This window comes from Sinohyriopsis cumingii, chromosome 15 (genome assembly GCF_028554795.1).
Source record: "Sinohyriopsis cumingii isolate HCF-2022 chromosome 15, ASM2855479v2, whole genome shotgun sequence".
NCBI classification, from domain to species: Eukaryota; Metazoa; Mollusca; class Bivalvia; order Unionida; family Unionidae; genus Sinohyriopsis; species Sinohyriopsis cumingii.
In genome coordinates, this window is record NC_142975.1 from 49,093,338 (window position 1) to 49,118,224 (window position 24,887).

Below are 24,887 nucleotides of genomic sequence, written 5' to 3' on the forward strand. Positions count from 1 at the left end.
TACCATTAATATTGGCTGCCATGTATAGCCTATCGTGTGCTGAAAAATGGCCTTAAACCCTACAACAACAACAACATTTGTAGGAGTCAAGTTAACTAGTGAAATGAACCTTTCTTCACTGTATTTGTGCTTCTCTTAATATGGTTGAGCATCGTTACACTTTTGCACACTCGTTGTCAATTCAGGCAAATGAAATCAGTTTGCATAAATGTAGCTTATCCATGTTATTATTTGGCAAACAGACAGTATAGTTGATAGCGTAATATTCATGTCTGCTGTTTTTATTACCCACAAAAACCTCATGTACATAATTATCACTGAAAAAATGCCACTATTGCCACTGACCACAAACATTATCATAATCCTGTGTTAAAAATAATATCAAAATCATATGGTTCATTCATGTCTGTAATTATCAGAATTTAATTACCTTTTAATGTGCATTTCCTAGTCTACAGCTATGCATATCAGCATGTATACAGCTGTCTAAACATAATTTTTGTAAAATTTCAGTTGTAATTTATTTGATTTTATTGTGTCTGATATTTTAACTATATTTTGGTCAAGAACCATTGATCTTATGTTCCTGAGATAAGCACATGTGCAGTTATATTAACTTAATTAAATTGATTAAATATTAAAAATATTAACCCAAAGCATTTAATTACATACATACATCCCCATCATTAATATTTTCTTTTACACACCTGCCGCCATAACCCTCAGTGTATCAATATATTTAATATGAGACAGATAAAGGTTACAGAAATACACCAGAATTATGTCATTTTAGGTTTTGATTGAACTTGGCAGGCTCAAGACTACATTTTTTTGTTTGGAAATGACACTGCTGTGCGATGTGGTGTTTACATGTGTGTCAATGTGTCAACAACATGATAGAACATCCAGACAAAAAAGAATCTCTGTAACACAATAGAAATGTTACTTTCTGCAACTAAAAATGCAAATGATAGATTGGGGCCCCGAGTGGCTGAGTGGTCTAAAGCGCTTTCCGTTACGGATCACTGCCATCTCACCTCTGTCTGCGTGGGTTCGAGTCTTGGATTCGGCTAATGTGGGTATGTGAGGAAAGCTTGCCAGTAGCTTCTCGTGGGTTGGTGGTTCTTTCTGGGGGTTTTCCTGGGTTCTTCCTCCACCATTAATACTGGCCGCAATGTATAGCCTATCGTGTGCTGAAAAATGGCGTTAAACCCCACAACAACAACAACAACAAATGATAGATTAACTAATTAATGTTCTTTCCTTGACAGTTGAAAAATAGCAGGTAAGTAATTGTCTAGCCACAAATGTTATTCTGCCAGTACAGGAAGAACTACAAATTGTGGTTTATAGATTCATAAAAAATTGAAAAGGCAATGATTGTATGTAATGTCAGTAATCATAAAAGCTGATGAATGAAATATTCTCCAACATAAAATTGCAACCTTTATTCAGTTATTTCATTGTGCAAAACATTCATAATCTCAGCTGGTGTTTTGAAATGCAGTATGAGAGATTGTTGCTTTTTAACGCTCAGAGTGCTATATATGAAAATTTGAAGCAGTAATTGATGTTAAAAGACCAGAAGGGTTAAATAAATCATTTTGTACATATATTGATTGAATTTTATTATGTTATATATGGATTGCTCTTGTTCTGCTCGGATTACTCTTTTTTTTCCCACTTGGATTACACTTTTTCCTTGCCAGGGGTTGGCATGTATGTTGACACAGTTTGATCAAACTAAATAAAAAGGCTTAAATAATTTAAATTTGCTTCTGATTGCTTGAGTTTTCAAAGTTTAGCGCTCTCTTATGTTTTTATCAAACTTGGTAAATATGTTTATATTATCACAATATGTTTTTTATTATGAACAAGAGTTGTGCATCTTAATGAGTTGATCCTGCATATTTTGGCTGAGCTTGTTACCGCTTGAAAGACTGTGTTTGTTACTTGATTTAATCAAACTTGTTCAATAGGCTAATAACATTAAGATGTTGGAGGATTTTTATCCATTGCATATTTAAGAGCTAGTCTTGTATCTGATTGGCTGAAGTGGTTATTTTGCCACTCTAGTGGTTCTATTTTCGTGGGATTTTGATCAAACTTGGTAAATAGGTTTGTGTCATCAAGATCTTGGTTGAGTGTAATTATGAGTGTTGTTGTTGTTGTTGTTGTGGGGTTTAACGCCATTTTTCAGCACACGATAGGCTATACATGGCGGCCAGTATTAATGGTGGAGGAAGAACCGTAATTATGAGTGAAATTCATGCATGTTAATGTTATCTTGCATTTGATCAGTTGAACTTTTCAACCATTTAGCAACTGTATTTGTGTTTATTACTTGATCAGACTTGTTAAATAGTCTTATATTATAAAGCTTTTCAGTGAGTTTGATTATGAGACAGATTGTGCTGCAATCTGGTCTAGATCGGCTAAGCTTGTTACCACTCAGGAGACTGAATTCCAACCAACGTTTGGTCCATCTTAACTGTTTATGTCATAATTGTTGTGGACAGGTTCTGTAATAGGTGAGATCGGTGAATATTAATTATATACTTTGCATTTGATTGGCTGAACTTGTTCCAGATCTAGAGACTACATTTCCCATCCGATATAACGATCATGAATGACCTTGATTATTTTCAAGAGACTGTGCTTATTTATCTTTAGAAATAATTTTGTCAAGGTAAAATCAACTTGACATAAAGTTAGAGATAGTTTACATAGGCTCAGCTCTTATAATATTCCATTAGCCTATTTACTAAAATGGTCAACTATTATTAATATTCCATTAGCCTACTTACTAAAATGGTCAGCTGTTATTATTATTCCATTAGCCTACTTACTAAAATGGTCAAATGTTATTAATATTCCATTAGCCTACTTCCTAAAATGGTCAACTGTTATTAATATTCCATTAGCTTACTTCCTAAAATGGTCAACTGTTATTAATATTTCATTAGCTTACTTACTAAAATGGTTAACTGTTACATGTATTAATATTCCATTAGCCCATTTACTAAAATGGTCAACTATTATTAATATTCCACTTGCCTACTTACTAAAATGGTCAGCTGTTATTATTATACCATTAGCCTACTTCCTAAAATGGTCAACTGTTATTAATATTCCATTAGCCTACTTCCTAAAATGGTCAGCTGTTATTAATATTCCATTAGCTTACTTCCTAAAATGGTCAACTGTTATTAATATTCCATTAGCCTACTTCCTAAAATGGTCAACTGTTATTAATATTCCATTAGCCTACTTACTAAAATGGTCAACTGTTATTAATATTCCATTTAGCCCATTTACTAAAATGATCAACTGTTATTAATATTTCATTAGCTTACTTACTAAAATGGTTAACTGTTACATGTATTAATATTCCATTAGCCCATTTACTAAAATGGTCAACTGTTATTAATATTCCATTAGCCTACTTACTAAAATGGTCAACTGTTATTAATGTTCCATTAGCCTACTTCCTAAAATGGTCAACTGTTATTAATATTCCATTAGCCCACTTACTAAAATGGTCAACTGTTATTAATATTCCATTAGCCTGCTTACTAAAATGATCGACTGTTATTAATATTCCATTAGCCTACTTACTAAAATGGTCAACTGTTATGTCATACGAGTCAGGTGAGCAAACCCATTTTTGCCTTAGGTTCTATGGATAACAGTGATAATTGCTGTAAAAAAACCCAACCACAAAAAGCAGTGGGACCTCAGTATGAAAATGCACAATGTCTTTTTTCAGTTAATGGAAATATAAAGGTTTTTAGGTGTTAATAAATTGCTACATTTATGTATTTAATGATCCCATCGACACTTTTCTTTATCTCAGTTTCAAGAGATTGCTATGAAATTGAAATCCCTGGAAACATTTTTCCAGCTTTGCATCAGTATTCTCTCTATGTTCACTGCACACATTAAGTCTGTTATTCGCAGGTCCAGGAAACTTTTCACTTTTTCTTTGCCCTTCTTTCCTGGCTTGCTACACCCCTAGACTGGTGTCTGCTGCATTGGCATACTTCCCAATGCCTCCCCAATGAATGGTCCTGTCATTAGTATTCCTTGACTATGGTGTGTGTGTCGGGGGGTGGGGCTAGGTTGGTAATCATCTCTGTCATGCTGCCATTATATGCATCAGTGCTCATGACTTCCTTGTTTCAAGTAGCAGGCTGGTCATTAGTAGTATTTGGCATTACTGGAACACCTCAAAAGTATCCCCATTCCCTCTTCCCACCCCACAGCAGTGCAGCATGATGTTGATAGCTGAATGACTTGTGTTTGACTGAATGAATGAATATGCTTTCTGTGTCTGTTGTGTTATACTGCAGTAGCATAGTAGTTTGCATTAAAGCTTGTACTGTGTAATTTTTTAAACAATGAATCTGTTGTATGTTTTTTATGTTTCTCTCTGGAAGAGGGCCCCGAGTGGCCGAGTGGTCTAAAGCGTTCGCCGTTACGGATCACTGCCATCTCACCTCTGTCTGCGCCGGTTCGAGTCTCAGATTCAGCCAATGTAGATATGTGAGAAAGCATGCCAGTAGCTTCTCGTGGGTCGGTGGTTCTTTCTGGGGTTTTCCCGGGTTCTTCCTCCACCATTAATACTGGCCGCCATATATGGCCTATCATGTGCTGAAAAAATGGTGTTAAACCCCACAACAACCAACTCTCTGGAAGAAAAAGGAATTTGAAAAAAAAATGACTTGTTCAGTATATGTCTAAGTATTCTCATTAAGCTCTTCAATTTCTTGTATAGCGGGAAGAAAAAGGTATTTTAATGATTTGGGTCACAGTAACCCTAACAGCATTTTGAAACCAGTTATTATAAAGCATGCTTTGTTTTCTTTCAGGTTTATGTAATGGCCGTTTCATGTGACACCCACAGGAAGCAATGAAGTACAGTCCTCAGGCCTTATACATAGGTGTGCAGTGATTAAATATCTTACAATCTTGCAACACTGCAGGTACAGTTATGTAGGTCTGGGGATACAAAACAGGCAATACAGAACTACTGGGTTGTAAAACAGACAATACAGAACTATTGCTTTATAAATCAGGCAATACAGAACTAAGTTGTATAAGCATGGGGTTATAAAACATGCAATAAAGGTACTGATAATTAGGCCTGGAGTTATAAAACAGACAATACAGCTATAGTTATATAGACTTGAGGTTATAAAACAGGCAATACAGAATTAAATTGTATAGGCCTGGGGTTATAAAACAGGCAATACAGCTACAGTTATATAGACCTGGGGTTATAAAACAGGCAATACAGAATTACGTTCTGTAGGCCTGGGGTTATAAAACAGGCAATACAGCTACAGTTATATAGACCTGGGGTTATAAAACAGGCAATACAGAATTACGTTGTGTAGGCCTGGGGTTATAAAACAGGCAATACAGCTACAGTTATATAGACCTGGGGTTATAAAACAGGCAATACAGAATTACGTTGTGTAGGCCTGGGGTTATAAAACAGGCAATACAGCTACAGTTATATAGACCTGGGGTTATAAAACAGGCAATACAGAATTACGTTGTGTAGGCCTGGGGTTATAAAACAGGCAATACAGCTACAGTTATATAGGCCTGGGGTTATAAAACAGGCAATACAGAATTAAGTTGTGTAGGCCTGGGGTTATAAAACAGAAAATACAGCTACAGTTATATAGACCTGGGGTTATAAAACAGGCAATACAGAATTAAGTTGTGTAGGCCTGGGGTTATAAAACAGAAAATGCAGCTACGGTTATATAGACCTGGGGTTATAAAATAGGCAATACAGAATTAAGTTGTGTAGGTCTGGGGTTATGAAACAGGCAATACAGCTACAGTTATATAGACCTGGGATTATAAAACAGGCAATACAGAATTAAATTGTATAGTCCGGGGGTTATAAAACAGACATTATTATATCCTCATTTATTTCTCCATTAACTTTGCATTGTCAGAATCATTCAGTATTTACAATATTGAACTCGCATGCAATTGATATTGAACTCACGTGAATAAAAGAACTACTTTCTATTGTAAACAAACAATGGATGCAGATGCCAGCACTTTTGATTTATTTTATTTGTCTATGGATGAAGTAAACCAACTGAATGAATTAAAGCAGATGTTTTGTTGACTGCCACCTAAAAGCTGCTATGGCACACTCCACGTTAACTTTTTTGATACAATGTTATGGATTTTGGCAAGCTATAGATGCCAGGCAGGATTAAGTTGTATAGGCCTGGGGTTATAAAACAGGCAATACAGGTACAGTTATGAGGCATGGGGTTATAAAATAGGAAATACAGAATTAAGATCATGGAATCATGTACTTATTATGTTATGATTGGACTAAATGCTGAGGTACTTTTTTTCTCTTGGTGAAAGCTGCTGAAAACATTTTGGACAAGTAATAGTGAAGAACTGGAAGGGTGGAATTTCTGACCACTTGTTTATGCAATTATAGTGACCATTACATGGGGACATCTAGTCTCAGTGCTGATTATTTCAGATGAAACACTTTTAAAAACTTTTTTATTAAATTTTGTTTTGCAGTTAGCGCTAATGTAAGATCTTTTGTTTAGCACAGCTAGCATTTATATTGTCAAAATATAGAATCATATACCACCAGTTTTAATTTATCACAGCAATTGAATTACCATTTCTTATCTACCAAGCTGCCAACACAGAGTTGTTTTATTTTCATTTATTATTTTCAGTATATCTCATTGGTCCTGCTCTAATCTTGGATGTAAGATCAAAGCAGACCATATTTGTGTCATTTGATCTCCTCAATCCTAATTGATTAGAAATGGATAAAGCCAGTCAGTTTTAAGATCTTTTTGTAAACAATGCCACAAGACCACATGCTTATATAGTCAATCAGATATGAAGGTAGATTGTTTATTATTTTGTTGTGCTGGCCCAAGCTGTCCAGTCCTTCTCAAAATTAAGGGCAATGAGCAGTGAGCAAAATGGCTGAAAATGAAGTATGACTCATTTCATGTTTCGTGTTATGAAAATATACCAGTGTCTGAATTCTTTCAATTCTTTCAAAATTTATGCATTAACTTGGCTTCTTTGGTTATTTGTTCTTTGTGAAATGACAGCATTAGAATCCTATGTAATGGAGGTTAAACATCAGCAATAAGAAATATACTGATTTTGGGAAAAATAAGGCAATAATATTTTTTCAGTCTTATTTGACTTTGTTATCTAACAACTGCTATGAGTCTGACCTTTTGATCTTTTTTCCAACCCTTGGATAGGGATGTTTAATCTCTTCCATTAAAGATATGGTCTAGATCTGATAACAGTTTGTTTTACAGCAACTGTCATTATATAAAACAACATGATTTAAAATTAATCCAGGTAGCAATTCACACTGTGACCTTCACATCTGACCCTTTGATCCATAATCCCCAATGCTTGGTGTACACTTGTGAATTTTGCACAAAATCTTTGACATGTTATCCATAGATGCATGGTGTACGTTTGTGTTTCTCTTTTATTCTAAATTATTATATACTATTGCTTTTATATTTGACCTTTCTGAATGTGTATCTTTGTGTTATGGACTTTTTCTCATAACTACTTCTGCACCGCATTTTTTTATTTCAACTAATGTTATTGTGCTTAAGTTTTGTGATAGTACTAATATGGGGATTTTGCTATGAAGTGAATTGCTACTCCTCTTTCAACCTAAAGTTACTGACATAACCATTTAATCAGACTTTGAAGACTACAGCCAAGATGTAGTACAGAAAACTATATGTACTGTTTATGAAATTTACCTGGACTGGTTTTCAACTTGTTATTTTGAGGAGTTTTAGCCTCCAGCACCACCACACCAAACACTTTTCTGGGACTTTGACCTTGTATCGGTAGTTATGGTCCAAATATTGTAGCCCAGATATGGCATTACATTAGCATAGGTAATAGGTTTTAATCTCTTAATATCAGCATAGAGAAAATAAAAATAATTTTGAGTATTTCCTGTTGTGTATAGGACACGGATATCTTTCCTTACTCAAGATATTTGCAGACACTGAATGGTTAATCATTCTAGTGAAATGAAAACAAAATGGATTGAAACAGAATGCAGAATGAATGCAAAATAAATGTGGAATGCATACAGATGAAATGAAAAACAGAATGAACTAAGATGAAAAGATAAATGCATTTTGAATAAATGGAGAGCATACATGAACAAATGTGGAACACCAAATAGTGGAAGAAAATGGAACAAAATGCAATTGTATTACATAAATGGAATTGATTAATTTCAAGATAGACTGTACGTCTATATTGCCACAGTTGAACATTTCATATGATAATTATCCATGATCAGGTTATTTACACTGGTAATTATTCACCTCTTACAAGCTGTAAAATTGTTTTTATCGAGGCAGATCTGGAAAACAACAGCCACTTAAGTGTTGATGTCAGCTGTGGTTGTGTGTACAATCTTTATTTGAACTAACCAAAATCAAAATAAAATTTGCTGACAAATGCTGTAAAACTTTACTGTGGAATTTAATGCAGTTGCAGTTATATTTTAATTTATTGTAAATTCGGTTATACTTTTTGCATTTTATTTGGTAAATGCATTTCTGGTTTGTTTCAAATGAGGAATATAAGGAAATCATGAACATGATAAAAAAATATGGATGCATTTCTGCAACCATCAACACACAATAGCAAGGTGATAGATGAAATGCAAACATGAATGGAATGTAAACAATGCTCATGGAATGTAAACAATGCTAATGGAATGTAAAGAATGCTAATTGTATGAAAACAATGCTAATGGAATGTAAACAATGCTAATGGAATGAAAACAATGCTAATGGAATGTAAACAGTGCTAATTGAATGACAACAATGCTAATGGAATGTAAACAATGCTAATGGAATGAAAACAATGCTAATGGAATGTAAACAATGCTAATTGAATGTAAACAATGCTAATTGAATGAAAAGAGAATGCAGATGTAACACATGAAATGCTATTGAAGTGCAGATGTGATAAAATGACCTGTTTCAGGTTGTGTACCAGCTTTTTATTTGCTTAAGCGTTATGTATTCCGTAGTTATTCAAATAAAAGCGCTCCTTCTAATATGTGACACCCCCCTATTTTCCACAAAAACAGAACTTCCTACTTTATCAAGGCTTATAGATTCATATATATCCATTATGGTATGTCCAGATAATTAAAACATTACATGAGAAATCCAGCAACAGTTAGAAGAATCAAAATAACTTAATTTACAAACATTTTCTGTCAAACAGTGATGTATAGTATTAAAACAAAATCATGTTACTGGGTTCCTGCCTGAGTCACAGTCTGTTTTCAGACTGTTTTCTGCAGGGTTTTTGAGACAATGGTAATAATGCTAATAGTGCTATAATAAATGCCCCCCCCCCCCCTTTTGGAAATTACCAGGGCATCTATTAGAATAACTACATTTAATTTATTTTGTATTGTGGTTGACCTTTGTCTTTGATTAAGGATAGTTGTGGTCTCACGTGGAACTGTTTTTCACACCACATCATTCAGTCATGGAAATTTGGGTGAGCTACTGGGTTGAATTACAGCTACATGAGCTGCTGCTAGACTTTGGAAGATTTGTTAACATGACATGTAGATGGAGTGAGCCTTCTGGTGTTCAAAAGCATAGTTTCCATATACTGCTGCAACTACCACTTGCCTGTTGCACATAGGATACATTTACTTGAGGAGAGGGTTTCTAGTGTTATATTAGGTTTATTCATTTTGTGACAGGTAATAAGGTTGTGTCAGATCATACAACAAACCTGCATACCAATCAAAGAGAGTGTCACTGTTTACACACTGGATTATGTTACATGTGGACACTGTGAAACATTGCTAATCAATCTTTATAGGAATGGATACTGATCCATGTAGATCTGTCTTGTCACAATTAGATAGTTCAAGCCAGTTTATTATACCACATATACAGTTTGAAGTCTAAGATGTTTCCAGATTCCTTGGTAATGGAGTTGACTTATGTACAACTCCCAAACACATTATGGTGATTCTGACAGTGATATGGTGATTGTGGTGTATGACTATTTTTCTACTTATGTACAGAATAATACATTATGTTGTTGTTGTTGTTGTGGGCTTAATGTCATTTTTCAGCTGAATACAAGACTCAAGCCTATGCATACGGTTAGATGGCAGTGATCAGTAAAGGCAACCTCTATACTTGAAACATTTTGTTAAAGTAATTTCAAAACCAAATTATTTTTGGGATGAAACAACTTTTTATAATTTATATACAGTATGGACCGCTCCGTCGCCTAAGTGGTTAGAACATCCACCTTGGATGAGGAAGGTTCAAGCCATAGCCAAGTCAAACCAAAGGACTTATAGAAATGGCACTAGCAGCTGCCTCACTTAGCACTCAGCATTAAGAGGTTAGTGTAAGGACTGGTCGACCTGGTGTCAGGATAATGTGACTGAGTCGTGCATGATGCTACATATCTGTGGCATGATGCCCCAGTGCTAGACATCTTAGTGATATGACTACAGCTGTTAAAGCTGTGTTTAAAATCCAGAAAGGGGGGCCCCGAGTGGCCGAGTGGTCTAAAGCGCTCACCATTCCGGATCACTGCCATCTCACCTCTGTCTGCGTGGGTTTGAGTCCAAGGCTTGGCTAGTGTGGGTACATGGGAAAGCCTACCAGTAGCTTCTCGTGGGTCGGTGGTTCTTCCCGGGGTTTTCCAGGGTTCTTCCTCCACCAGTTATACTGGCCGCCATGTATAGCCTATCTTGTGCTGAAAAATGGCGTTAAACCCTAGAACAACAACAACAACAATAAAATCCAGAAAAACACAATTACACAACCCATATATACAGTGTGTAGTTATGTCTTCTTCCTTCCATAATGTATTTTTAGTAATATCTGTATAGACATTTACTTTAAATTCATAATTTACCTTTGCATGTTCTACCTCTCTGTCTTGCTTGAAAAAAGTGTGTCCTTACATGACTGATGATAGTTTGTAAGTTTTTGCATTTATAGTGAAATCTTCAAAACCTAAAATCCTTGGGACCAAATTTTATTTTTGGTTTGCTGAAGGTATCTCAGATGTTGCCAGAAAAAGTCTTTATATATAAGTAGATGAAATAGGGAGAGCACTTTTGTGACTGGAGAGAGAAAGAGAACAGAATTATTGAGAGAACATCTATGTGTGTCAATGTGTGAATGAGTGTGAAGAATTAGGAAAGCTATTTGATTTTTAACATTTAATGAAAAATGAACAATATGCATTTGTATAACTTGACTCTGTAGGAATTATTAATGATAATGTTGTGATAGGCTTAGCCTTTAAAATTTTTTTTATTATTGTATTAATCAAGGAAAAATATTGGACCAAACAAAAGAATTTGATCTTGAGGGAATTTCATTATACTGGTTTTCGAGAGGTTTCACTTTAGTAGAGGGCATCAAGGGAGATTAATTGTTCTTAACTAAATGAGTTACTCTCTTTTAGTAAAGACATTATTATTATTATTATTATTATTATTATTATTATTATTATTATTATTATGTTTATTATTATTAAAGAAGGAAAAATGTTGATACTGTAAGAGAAATTGGAGACCAAACAGAAATGTTAATCTAATGGGATATTGGCATATGTTATTTAAGAGGTTTCACAGTAGTAAAGAGCATCAAGGGAGTTGTACTAATTGAATTACCCTCTTGAAATAAAGGTATTATTTTTATTATGTTTTCATTTGGTGCAGTATACATTTGGCAACCTTTAAGTGAGCTAACATTTTCAGGATTTGTAATTTAAATGTCTTTTAAAAGGTATATTCTTTATGGAAAGCAGAGTTATTTACAAAGAAAGAATTGAGAGGAATACAATCATGAAAATGCTGCACTAATGGATGCACAAAAATTAAAAAGAAAAGACAAATGGGGCACGAATAAATCTAAATAAGTGCAAGGAGGGTGGGTATATTTGTTTTTGCTATAACATTTTGTAAATCTTGTTATCACTCCTACTCCTAAATGGATGGTAATATTTCACGGGGTTTTACTTAAGGATTTCTCCTACTCCTAAATGGATGGTAATATTTCACGGGGTTTTACTAAAGGATTTCTCCTACTCCTAAATGGATGGTAATATTTCACGGGGTTTTACTAAAGGATTTCTCCTACTCCTAAATGGATGGTAATATTTCTTGGGGTTTTACTAAAGGATTTCTCCTACTCCTAAATGGATGGTAATATTTCACGGGGTTTTACTAAAGGATTTCTCCTACTCCTAAATGGATGGTAATATTTCTTGGGGTTTTACTAAAGGATTTCTCCTACTCCTAAATGGATGGTAATATTTCACGGGGTTTTACTAAAGGATTTCTCCTACTCCTAAATGGATGGTAATATTTCACGGGGTTTTACTAAAGGATTTCTCCTACTCCTAAATGGATGGTAATATTTCACCGGGTTTTACTAAAGGATTTCTCCTACTCCTACATGGATGGTAATATTTTCATAGGGTTTTACTAAAGGATTTCTCCTACTCCTAAATGGATGGTAATATTTCACGGGGTTTTACTAAAGGATTTCTCCTACTCCTAAATGGATGGTAATATTTCATGGGGTCTTACTAAAGGATTTCATTTGATGGTTAGTAGGTGCTCATTGCAAATGTTGCCAAATGACAGTGATTGTGGCCATCTGAAAAATCTTGTTATTGCTGCCCCTTGTGAATGATTGGTAATATCTACATAGGGTTTTCACTAAAGGACTTCTAATGATGTCTGGTTGGTCATCGTTGGAAATTTTGCCCATCAAACGTCCAGTATGGCTGTCATGGTGTCTGTCTTGAAAATTGTATTATTGCTGCTCCTAAATCGATGGTTATATCGACATGGAGATAAAAGACTCATGTTATCAAATTGATCCCAAATGAAATTGGTGCCAAACCAACATTCAATATGGCTGCAATGTTAGCCCTTTTGAAAGTCTTGAAATTGTTCTTTCAGAACAGATGGTCACATCATACAAGACTTATGATGTCTAGTTAGTCCTACAGTACATGAAACTAGTGCCGATCAGACATACCCTTGGTCATATCTACTGGTACATGGGATTTCACTAAAAGATATATGATGTCTGCGTGATACTAAATGAATATGGTGCCAGTTAGACCTCCAACATGCCACCAAAACTTTTTATCACTATTTCCCCTAAATGGATGGTCACAGCTACATTTGTTATCACCAAAAGACTTATTATTCTTGGTTGGTACTAAATGAAAATGATGCCAATCTGACCTATGGCCACGATGGTGGACATCTTGAAAATATCATTATGACTACTTGTCCCAAATTACGGCTATAGCAGTGTGGCTTTCATAGACAATTAATAATAATAATAATGAGGACTTTGTATAGTGCCTAATCTTTAGAAGCTCTAAGCGCTTTACAACATTAGACAACACCTATAAGATAAGAAACATAATAATATTATTACAAAAACAAACAACATGAAATTAGAAAAACATTTAAAAAAATAAAAAACATGCTGAGAATATTTCAGGTAGGAAACATTATTAGGTCTTTAAGTTTGTTCTTGCAGTCAAAATAAGTGAGTTTTGAGAGCCCTCTTGAATGTGATCACTGTGTCTAAGTTCAGTGGGCAATTCATTCCACGTTGCTGGGCCTTGGTATTCAAAAGAACGTTGTCCATATGACTTTGTTTTCATAGTGGGAATAATGAGTATACGATTCGTCAGAAGAGGAGCATAAGTATCTTGCTGGTGTGTACACATGGGTGAGATCGGATAGGTATGTTGGACTAGAGTCCATCAGTGAAACGTAGCACAGAGAACAAATTTTGTGTTTGATTCTGGATCGAATGGGTAGCCATTGTAGGGTACAGAGCAGCGGGGAGGTGTGCTCTGATCGTGGTACTCTAAGTATGATCTGAGCAGCTGTGTTTTGAACTTTTTGAAGTTTCTGGAGTAGATATTGAGATGAACCAGACAGAATTGAGTTACAATAGTCCAGTCTTGAAAGTACTAATGAACACACAAGTGTTTTAGTGGCATCTACTGAAAGATATTTGCAAATTGAGCTGATGCGTCTCAGCTCAAGATATGCAGCCTTGCATATGTTCATGACATGTTGGTGCAATGTGAGAGTACTGTCCAGAGTAACACCTAGGTTTCGTACTGATTGTGTGAATTTAATATTGGCATTGCTGATATTTATTGTTTGAGGTATAGGATGTGACTGAGAAAGTCTTTGTGTTGTGATCAGAATGACCTCAGTTTTATCATCATTCATTTGCAGCTTGTTACAAGTCATCCATTATTTCACATCAGAAATGCACCTCTCTACACCTTGGATGGTAGCATCAACTTCAGTTGGGTGGCTAGATTTGTATATTTGGGTGTCATCAGCGTACAATTGGTGAGACACTGGATGATGATCTATGACACTTGAGAGCGACTGAGTGCACAGAATGAAGAGAATGGGTCCAAGAACAGACCCCTGTGTAACACCACAACATAGATGAACTGGGCTGGAGTGTATTCCATTTGCAGATACAATTTGTGTCCTGTTGACCAAGTAGGACTTGAACCATAGTAAGGCTGTATCATGAATGACAAATACATGCTGGAGACAGTGAAGTAATATATCATGGTCTATTGTGTCAAATGCTGCAGACAAATCAAGGAGGGTGAGAACTGTAATCTTTCCGCTATCCAACGCAGAGAGAATGTCATTAACTACTTTTAGAAGAGTAGTTTCAGTACTGTGGCAAGGGCGATATGCAGATTGTACATTGCTAAAAAGACATTGAATTTAGATGAGATACAAGCTGGGATAGAACAACCTTTTCTAAGATTTTTGAAATGAATGGGAGATTAGAAACTGGGCGGTAGTTCTTTAAATTGTTATGGTCTAGTGTTGGTTTCTTCAGCAGAGGCTTTACAATGGCAGTTTTGGGAAAAAAATGATGGGAATTCCCCAGATGAGAGAGAGGTATTAATAACATCAGTTAGTGAAGGCAATACTGGATCTTAGCACTGAAGCAGTAGTGATGTTGGAATTGGATCAAGTTCACATGGCTTTGGTGCACTCTTCATCAGGAATCCATAGAGACAGGTTCAAATGCTGCTAATGGTTGCTGCTCAAATTCTGTATCCCAACTGTATGGTGATGACGAGTCAATTGAAATTGTGGTGTCAAGCTTATCTCTAATGGTTTGTACTTTGTCACGGAAGAAATTTGCAAACATGTCCGGAAGGTCGACTGGAGAGAAGGTAGTTGGAAGTGGTGTTGATTTGTTCCTTGACATTAGCTTGTTAGTTATCTCGAAGAGCTCTTTGCAGCTGGAACATTCCATGATCTTAGTAGTGTAGTGGGCTGATTTCGCTGCTTGGACTATATTTGTGACATTCTTCTTAGCGGCTTCATAGATTTGCTTATGAATAGTGAGTCTGGTGGAAAGCCAGAGCCCCTCAGCTTTACGGCGGTCTCTTTTAGCAGTATGAAGCTAATTCCTTGTGTTGTTTGGTTATTGATCATCTTTAAAATCTTGTTATCACTCAGTAATATCCTAAGTAGTTTCAATGATGCAATTAAAAATAAGAAATAGTCTTTTCTTGGATTGGTGGAAATTCTTTTTGTTCAGTAAAGTGTTGAAGCCTTTATCCCAGATCCCAGAAACAGCCTTTAGCTACTTTTGAACACAGTTCCACTGCTAGATCATATCAGCATTGAACAGACAATTACCAACCCAGTAGATCCCTGTACTAGACTATGCTGATCAATCCCATCATACCTGACAGGTCCATCACTGGTACTGGCACTGGTGCAATGCAGTAACAAACTGATTTCCCATTATTGGACACCCAGTACCACCAAGAATCATTTGACATCTCTCAAGATATATGTCTAGAAACCAGTTTCCCAGCACCAGTGGACTTCAATTTTGTTCATCATCCCTGACTACCATGTTTCAGCATTCATTGCTACCACTGCATGATGGTTCTTGTTTGTTCCATACCACTGGTTTCAAAGAGGTACAAATACAAGCCTCATCTTGATCCATTGATGTCCAGTGAAGACTTAGAAAGGTAGAGTTGAAAATATCTTTCAGCTTCTGCCATTAAATATCTGTCCACCTTCTCCAAATTGTTAGTGGCCTTTTATAGAATTCCTGCATCTTTTAATCAAGAAAAACCGGCCTTCTTTCAACCATATGCCACCATAGCCTGGGGTCAAGTAACTGATACGTTGTACTGCCTTGAAAGTCAGCTTCAAGACACTTATCAGTGGGCATTGCAATGATGACTCCCATCTTTCATCAATCCAGCCTTCTGCGTATAAAATATGCATACTAGTTTTCAACACTGAAGTCACAGCCGTCAACAGAGATATTGCAGACCTAGGAATATAGAATCTGTTTGTACGCATGGACCAGAAATCTTTCCACAGTGCACAACTGGTTATGGTTTGCCACATTTTAGCTAATTTCTCTATGCTCAACCAGGCTTTGATGGCTATATTTTAACAACTTGAGCATAACTGAAACTCGTCTGTTAAGACCAATACTTGCACAGACACACACCAGTGTGTCAGTCTTGCATGTGGCTTTTGTACTATAGCTTCAAAGAGATAAACTTCATGCAGGCACAATGACCTAGTACATTTGATTGGTTAACCTTGTTACCACCCTGGAGGCCATTTGTTTGATTCAGTTTGATCAAACTCTGAATATGTTTTTATACCATCATGATCTCAGAAGAGTTTGATAATGAATAAGACCCATGCATACTAATGAGGTGATATTGCATCTGATTGGATGAGATTGTTACCACTCAGAAGGACATATTTCTGATCTGAATGTGATCATCAGACCAGTCACAGATCTAAGCTGTCACAACCACATGGTATGTCATGTCACATTTCTGTACACCTGTCATGTCACATTGATATTGAATATTCTTCGACAGCACATCAAATCCTTTTCTTTTCTCAAGCTTCGGGGCCCTGAGTGGCCGAGTGGTCTAAAGCGCTTTCTGTTACGGATCATTGCCATCTCACCTCTGTCTGCATGGGTTCGAGTCTAGGATCTGGCTAACGTGGGTATGTGAGAAAGCTTGCCAGTAGCTTCTTGTGGGTCGGTGGTTCTTCCCAGGGTTTTCCCAGGTTCTTCCTCCACCATTAATACTGGCTGCCATGCATAGCCTATCTTGTGCTGAAATATGGCGTTAAACCCCACAACAACAACAACAACAACAACTCTTAAGCTTCACATGAGATTCCTTGTCATGTTGGATAAATTCAGTCTTTTTCATCACAGCACTTCAGTCATCTAGGTGTTCAGAACTTATTTGAGTAGAATTTAAAAACATGTCTTGAAGATCATTTTAGTGATATCTTTCATCTGAAGAGAGAAGAGAAAGTTTAATTTCAGCTCAAGTTTTTGATTTGTAGTACAGTAAAATTCTGCTACAAAATGCTTTGTTATAACACAAATTAGAATATCGCGCAGATGTGATGCAGCTCACAAAATTTTACGATAGTTTCACCAATTGAAGTACTGCATAAATTTAGTGGCAAAATGAGTTTGATTGAAATTTTTTGCATGACTAGTTTATTCTTGAAGAAAAAGTATCTTCTCGCTGCTTTCTTCTTATGTTTTGAAAGACATAATATCTCCTTAAAAAACCAATAATTGGTAATCTGATTAGACATGCAGTATTTCAGGAATTGTCAGAGATCAAATGAAAAAATGTGGCAGCTTAAACTAATTCCTTATTGCAGATGGTATTTTTCAGGTAATGATTCGGTTTAATGTTAGATAGTATTTTTAAGGTAATGATTTAGTGTATTGTAGATGCTATTTTTAAGGTAATGATTTAGTGTATTGTAGATGCTATTTTTAAGGTAATGATTTAGTGTATTGTAGATGCTATTTTTCAGGTAATGATTTAGTGTATTGTAGATGCTATTTTTCGGGTAATGATTTAGGTTTTCATGATTCATCTGCCATAAGAATGAATGTATTGTGTTTTGTTGGTGTCCATCCTTCTGTATGTACGTCTGTCTTTTATCAGTTTCCATGTAATAACTGGAGTTGTTGACCATCTACAGTTAACACACTTTGTGGATAGCTTTGCTTTCAGCTCAAAAGGTCACAGGTTAAAGTTAGTGTGACGGAAAAAAAAAAATTGTTTCTGCACAACAACTCAAGTTTCCCACCATCTAATTAGTTAAGAAAGTTTTGGGATATCTTGCACAACAGATAAGAAAGAACCCTATCGACTTTTTCTCAATTGGTCAAAGGTCAGGGTCACTGACTGAAAAAAGAACAAATGGTTTCCATGCAATAAGTTCTCCAATTAGCTAGCTTGGATAGCTTGCACTTGAATTGCAGAAGAATTCTGTTGGATGTCAAACGGTGACTGAATGACGAGAAATAGTTTCCACACAATAACTCAAGGTCTTCACCACTGGCAGTAACAAGACTTTGTCAATGGCTTGCACCTGGAAAAGGGATGAGTCCTCTCATTATGGGATAGGTGTATCGCACATAGGCAAACAGTGTCACAATGTTAAATGGTTATGGTCACTCTGACTCAAAGAACTATAATTCTCCATATTCTGTGGATGGTTTGCACTTAGGGTAGGGAAGAACTCTATTGATTTTGGATTTGAAAGTTGCAATGTGAAGGTCACTGCAGCTGAAAAAATCAGAATGGTTTTAACAGAATATGGATTTCACTTTGAGTCAGGAAGGAGTCTTGGTTTGTGGTTCAAAAGTAAATGGTAAATATCACTGAGATTGAAAGAAGAAAAAATGGCTAATGCAGAATAACATTAGTTCAGCATCGCAGATGCAGGCTAAATTTCGTTGATGTCCTGCGATTAGATTAGGAAAGAAGCCTATTGTTTTCGGAGTCAAAAGGGCAAAGGTTAAGGTAAATGTGACTGAGAGAAAAGAAATGGTTCCTGCCCAAAAAGTTCAGTTATCCACATGCAGGATTATTAACCATGGGATAGGCATATCATGTGTCTTTCATGGTACTCTTGTTTTATTGCTATATTTGTTCAAAGTTTATGTTAATGCTTACATATTTGCAATGAATACAGGTGTCTATGATAGGAATACCATTGTTCAGTTAAAATGACTCACATTAGCTTTGTTTATATTATTTCAGAGTAAGCCTTGATGCAAGCTGAGGAGTTTAAGACCAGTTTTCTCACCTGTCTTGGAAATGGGTTGAAAGATGGAAGCCTGAGACTAAAAGATGGATCACAAATCAGAATATATAAATCTTCTCTAAAATACACACAAAATGAAAGTTTAGATTATCAGTGAAAGAAAATTGGGATCAGACAAGGTAGCAGATATATTTAAAAATGGCAGACGTTTTGAGTGTAAACCCTTCTGCTCAAAAGAATGGGGCAAGGGATGGGACAAGTCCCATGAAACAGAAGCTTTTCCCCAACGTCACAAATAAAGTTCTCATCAAGATATCTCCATCTAAAGATCAGAGGAACAATATCTCAGTTTTATCAGACCATGAAACAAATAAAGCCTCAGTCAGTATGGCACCGTCATACATGGCAAGGAATGAAAAGTTCCATAAAGCTGACAAAAAATATGAAAAGAAAAGTTCCTCCAGTAAAAAGGGTGCCTCAGCATCTGTCCCTCACAAAATGGACAAGCTAGAGTCTGATCAGAAAGTGAGACAGTCCATCTCCGCCGAGAAGGTAGGGAAACCAACAAGAACACCTAGCATGAAAAATGTCAAAAAAAGACTTGTATTTGATGACATTGAGGAGGATAAGGAGGAGGGGCTGGATTTTACAGACAAGATTGCCTTGCTGAGATCTATATATATTGCACCATTTAAGTCTGGTTGGAAAAAAGAAAATGAACATGGTGGTTTACATGCTTCAGATCATGTGAGATCAGACAGTTTAAATACTGAAAGAGATAAGACTTTCTCAATCTTGAAGAATGAATTTCATAACCAGAAGCACCAGTCTGTTGGTAAGATAGTCACAGACAGGACAGAACAAAGGCTATCACAAATTTCAGTAGATTTGCAGAAAGTCAGAAAAAATTTACAAGAGAAGACACGGAAGGAGATAGACAAAGAGGAAGAATCTTGCCTTGACAAAAATGTGGTTGAGAGTAAGAAATTAGAAAATGATTCGAATAAAAAGAATTTTGTGACAGTGGAAACGCAGACTCCCAAAACTTCTAGGTCATTGGTAATTCAGAGTAATGTCCCAGGTTATGAACCTTCCCCGGGAACTAGAAAGGGAGATGTACTTTCTTCATCTGCAAAGACCATCCAGAATTCAGCTCATAGAATGGGATCCCTGCTAAGAAAAGAAGGAGTTTCTAGCGGTGTATGTATTGAAGCAAATTCAGCATTTAGTCCGAAATCTAGTCTTGTTGACAGTAAACAAACCAATGTTCAGGATTTTGTAGGATCTGTATATAGCCCACGGCAGAACAAAGAGAAAATATGTTACTTTCATGATAGAGAAACTATAACTTCAGAAGATAAAGAAACAATGACAAGTGTAGATTTAGTTAGTGTCACTGATCAGGGTTCCAATATAAAAGCTGATGGTCAGAGTCTAAAAAAAGATGCAGGAAATAGCAGACGAAAAAGGAGATCAAGATTAGTATCTGCAGAGATGCAGACTCGTGACAAGATAGGCCATGATGGTATCAATTTGATCAAAATGGATGTAAAGAATAAATCAGAGCCTCTTATGAAAAAAGCTCAAGACAACATCATCCCAAAAGATACAGACTCCTTAGATATTAAGGAGAGTGGTCCCATAAGTGTCGAAGACTTAGCTAGACCACAGGAACCTTTTCTTTCTAGTCGGTCTCAAAACATGTATGAAAGTTGTGATGAAGTTCCTGTAAAACTTGAAAAGGACCAGTCCAAACCACCTGTGGTGGGAGAACTTACAGTGGCAAATGTGAAGCGATTGCTTCAGCCCGGAAGTGTGATTCATTTCCATCCGGTTTCACAGCACATGGCAGAGGAAAATAATCATATGGAAATGGAATTTCCTGTAAGGGACATGTCAGCATTTATACCTGGTGTTCATAGCAGGAGGGAATCACTCCTTTCCAATAATGAGGAGTCTTGCAGGTAATAAGGAATCTTAAATCAGTGATGTAAATTGGTCATGAAATTTAAGGAAAAAGATGGATAGTACTGTGGTAGACCATGTACACCTGAATGAAATATTATCAGTCATGGAGCTGTCATGTATGTGATTGATCTGAACTTGGAGCAGTTTGGGCCAAAATGATAAGATTTCACATCATACACACTCCAGATATCCTAGAAATCTTAATTTGGGTACAAACAAATGAATTTATTGCACAGATGACCCCATGTATAAAAATATAGTTATGAGATAAATGATTTATAGCACTAATAGCCCCTTTCATAAAAATACAATTGTGAAGAAAATATTTGTATTGCAATAATGATCCAATGCATGAAATACAAATATGAGATAAATAATTTATTGCACTAATGGCCTCTTGTATGAAAATTCAGTTATGAAATAATTTATTACACTAACAACCCCCTTCATGAAAATACAATTGTGAGATAAATAATATATTCCAATAATGACCCCTTGCATGAAAATATGAATATGAGATAATAATTATTGCACTTAAGACTATGCATGAAAGTGATATACAAGATAAATAATTTATTGCACTAATACTTCTTGCATGAAAATACATTTTTGAGGTTTATAAAATTGATTTGCATTTATCAACTACATGTACATGCAGTAAGAGAGAAGCATATCGCTGAACTTGGGCAAGTTCAACAGGATTTTCTTATAAGTTCAACAGGATTTTCTTATAAGACATGCATCTTACATTCTCCCTCTCTCAACACCTTTGGAGCAATGAAGATCAGAATGTTTCCTGTGTATCATTGAATGGCCAGCAGTAATACAGCATAGTTACACATAAATAATCAGCATGCTGAATTTTCCAAATTCCCCATTTTCAAATTTTTTCTTCTTCAAATCTCCACCAAAAAGTTTCAAGGGAATTTTTTAAAACCTTTATTGTGTATCTACACTAACTACATATCTATCAAACAGTATGATATTGGAAAAAATTTAAAACCTCAACATTTGCACATCTACACCAACCACTTGTCTAGCCTCATAGTTTCATTAAAATCCTCCAAGTAGTGTGGGAGGAGAATTGGTAAATTGAATTTCCAAAATATCCCTTTGTTGATAATATTTAGCTCTATTGGCCATAGTCTAGAAGAACATATGTGATGGGATCTTGTCCATTATTCAGCTTACAATAATAATCTGTCTGTAAGCATATCTTTTATTGCAAGCCCTCCCATAATTTGAGGATTGGCATGTAACTTTACACACACATTCATTCCAAAGTCTATTTGGGCCTCAGCAAAAAGGGTGCTGCTCAGACCTCCAGCATAGCAACCACAGCAATCATTTTGAAAATCTTATCAGTACTTCTTCTGAGCAGAAGGACATATCGGTATGGATATTTCAGTAAAAGATGTCTTATGATGTATAGTTGTGCTAATTTAAAAGTGTGCTGAAGGGTGCTGATCTGAAATATGATATGGCTGCCATGGCACCCATCTTGAAAACTTGTTGCTCTTCCTGAATGGAAAAGTCATACAGTCTGTTATGATGTCTAGTTGGTCCTAAATGAAAGTCATTCCACATGGAATTACCCCAGGTGGTGGATTTGTCTAAAGCATTCACCTTTAGAGAATCACTCGCATCTAACCTTTGTCCATGTGGGTTTAAGTCTTGACTTGGCCAACACAGGTATGTGAGAAAGCAGCTTGTAGTAGGTCATGGGTTCTTCTATAGGTTCGTCCTCCACCAAATATACTTGCTGCAATGTGTGTAACTTGGCATTTGTTGAAAATATTACTGAAACCAACTGAAACCAAACTGTTCCACTCAGACTTTGAATATGGCTGCCATGCTAGGTATCATGAAAATCTTGTTATTGCCACGCCTGATGAATGGATGGTCATATCTTCATGAGGGTTTCTCTAAAAGACTTCCAGATGTGTCTAGTTGGTCCTGATTGAAAACTCAGATTGGGGTCCAAGATGTTTGCACTTGGAATCGTCTTATAAGCAAGTAAATACGATAGTACAGTCCATTTCACTACACATTTAATATTCTTAACAGCTTTTTTTCCACTTCATATTTATCTTTAAAATTCATATGAACTGTGAATACATGCCGTTAGCAGTGTTTTTTGGAGTCTACCAATCTTGTACTTCCATCACTACATGTGGATTCTTTCAAAACTCCTACTACACAAAAGGCTTTTGGTAAATGTGGAGTAAAAATACTAGTGAAAGATAAGTGTAAATTCATCACATGACATGAAAATATGATAGGTGGTAAAGTGAAAGAAAAAGGTTGCTTATGCAGAAAAGATGGCACTATTTCTGTTCAGTGTTATATGCATCAGTTTTTATTGGAATTATGTTTGCTGAAACTATGTTTCAGTTTACAGCTAGTTCAGATTTAGTTTAGCATCCAGTCTGTAGTAAAATGACTTCCTTAGTTATGAATTCCAAAGACATTTTGGTATACAGAAAAACATGCTCTTCACCTTCAGTTTTAAGTGAAGCTTTGTTACATTTTAAATAGTGCAGCTGTTTGCTTAATACTTAAGTCCTGGACTGTCTTCTACGATTGTATCATATAACTTATGGTTTTATGTATGAAGCAATTTATACATCAACATTTCTCTTTGATTTCATTCCTTTGTTGTAGATTTGTATTATTTCTTTTATTTATGTTATTTATAGAAAAATACTTTTATTTTATCATTATCTTTGTACTTAGTTGTTATTATCTTTAGATTGTCTCTTATTATTGGCTTTCCCTAAATGAAAGATGCTAGGAAGATAGGCAAACAAATTGCTGAAATATGAACTTCATTGATCTAATTTTGTACAGACTGTAATGGGAATTTTGAATTCTCAACATGTATCTAGACATCTGATTTTTGGAAAGTTCATATTGAATGACATACCAGACAATAGAAGATTTATCTCTTTACTTGGAGAATTTTATCTCTAGAGGGACTTTTCTCCTGTATACAGTCCAAATATATAGTGGCAGTAGAATCAAGATATGCATAAGGATAATCTCAGAATATGGACCATAATAGAAAAAGGTCCATAATAACATGGATAATTTTAGAATATGGCACATAATGACATGAGTAGTCTCATAAAATGGCCCATTAATAACATGGATAATTTCATATAGTGGCCCATAATAACATGGATAGTCTCAGAATATGGCCCATAATGACATGGATAAACTTAGAAAATGACCTATTATAAAATGGGTAATCTTAGAAAATCTCTCATAATGTGGGTAATCTCAAAATGGCCCACAATAACATAGACAATTTCAGAATATGCCACATCATAACATGAGTAATCTTAGAAAATGGATCATAGTAACATAGGTAATTCCAGAATATGGCCCATAATAACACAGATAATATCAGGATATGGTCCATAAAAACATTGGTAATGTCAAAACTTGATCCATAATATCATGGGTAATCTCAATATGGGGCCCATAATAAAATGGGTAATCTCAAAATGGGGCCATAATAAAATGGGTAATCTCAAAATGGGGCCCATAATAAAATGGGTAATCTCAAAATGGGGCCCATAATAAAATGGGTAATCTCAAAGTGGGGCCATAATAAAATGGGTAATCTCAAAATGGCTGATAATAACTTGGATAATCTCAGAACGTGGCC

At 35.7% G+C, this 24,887-nt stretch overlaps 1 protein-coding gene across 1 annotated transcript in view; it reads left to right on the forward strand.

Moving 5' to 3' along the window:
* LOC149781771 (uncharacterized) overlaps positions 1 to 24,887 on the forward strand; it is a 211,428-nt gene that overhangs the window by 37,537 nt on the left and 149,004 nt on the right. Inside the window, exons 3-4 of the mRNA XM_089935925.1 lie at positions 4,872 to 4,943; positions 19,243 to 21,210. Of these exons, the coding sequence (XP_089792051.1) occupies positions 19,445 to 21,210 (1,766 nt within the window). The 5' untranslated portion in view covers positions 4,872 to 4,943; positions 19,243 to 19,444. The remainder of the gene's footprint in view (positions 1 to 4,871; positions 4,944 to 19,242; positions 21,211 to 24,887) is intronic.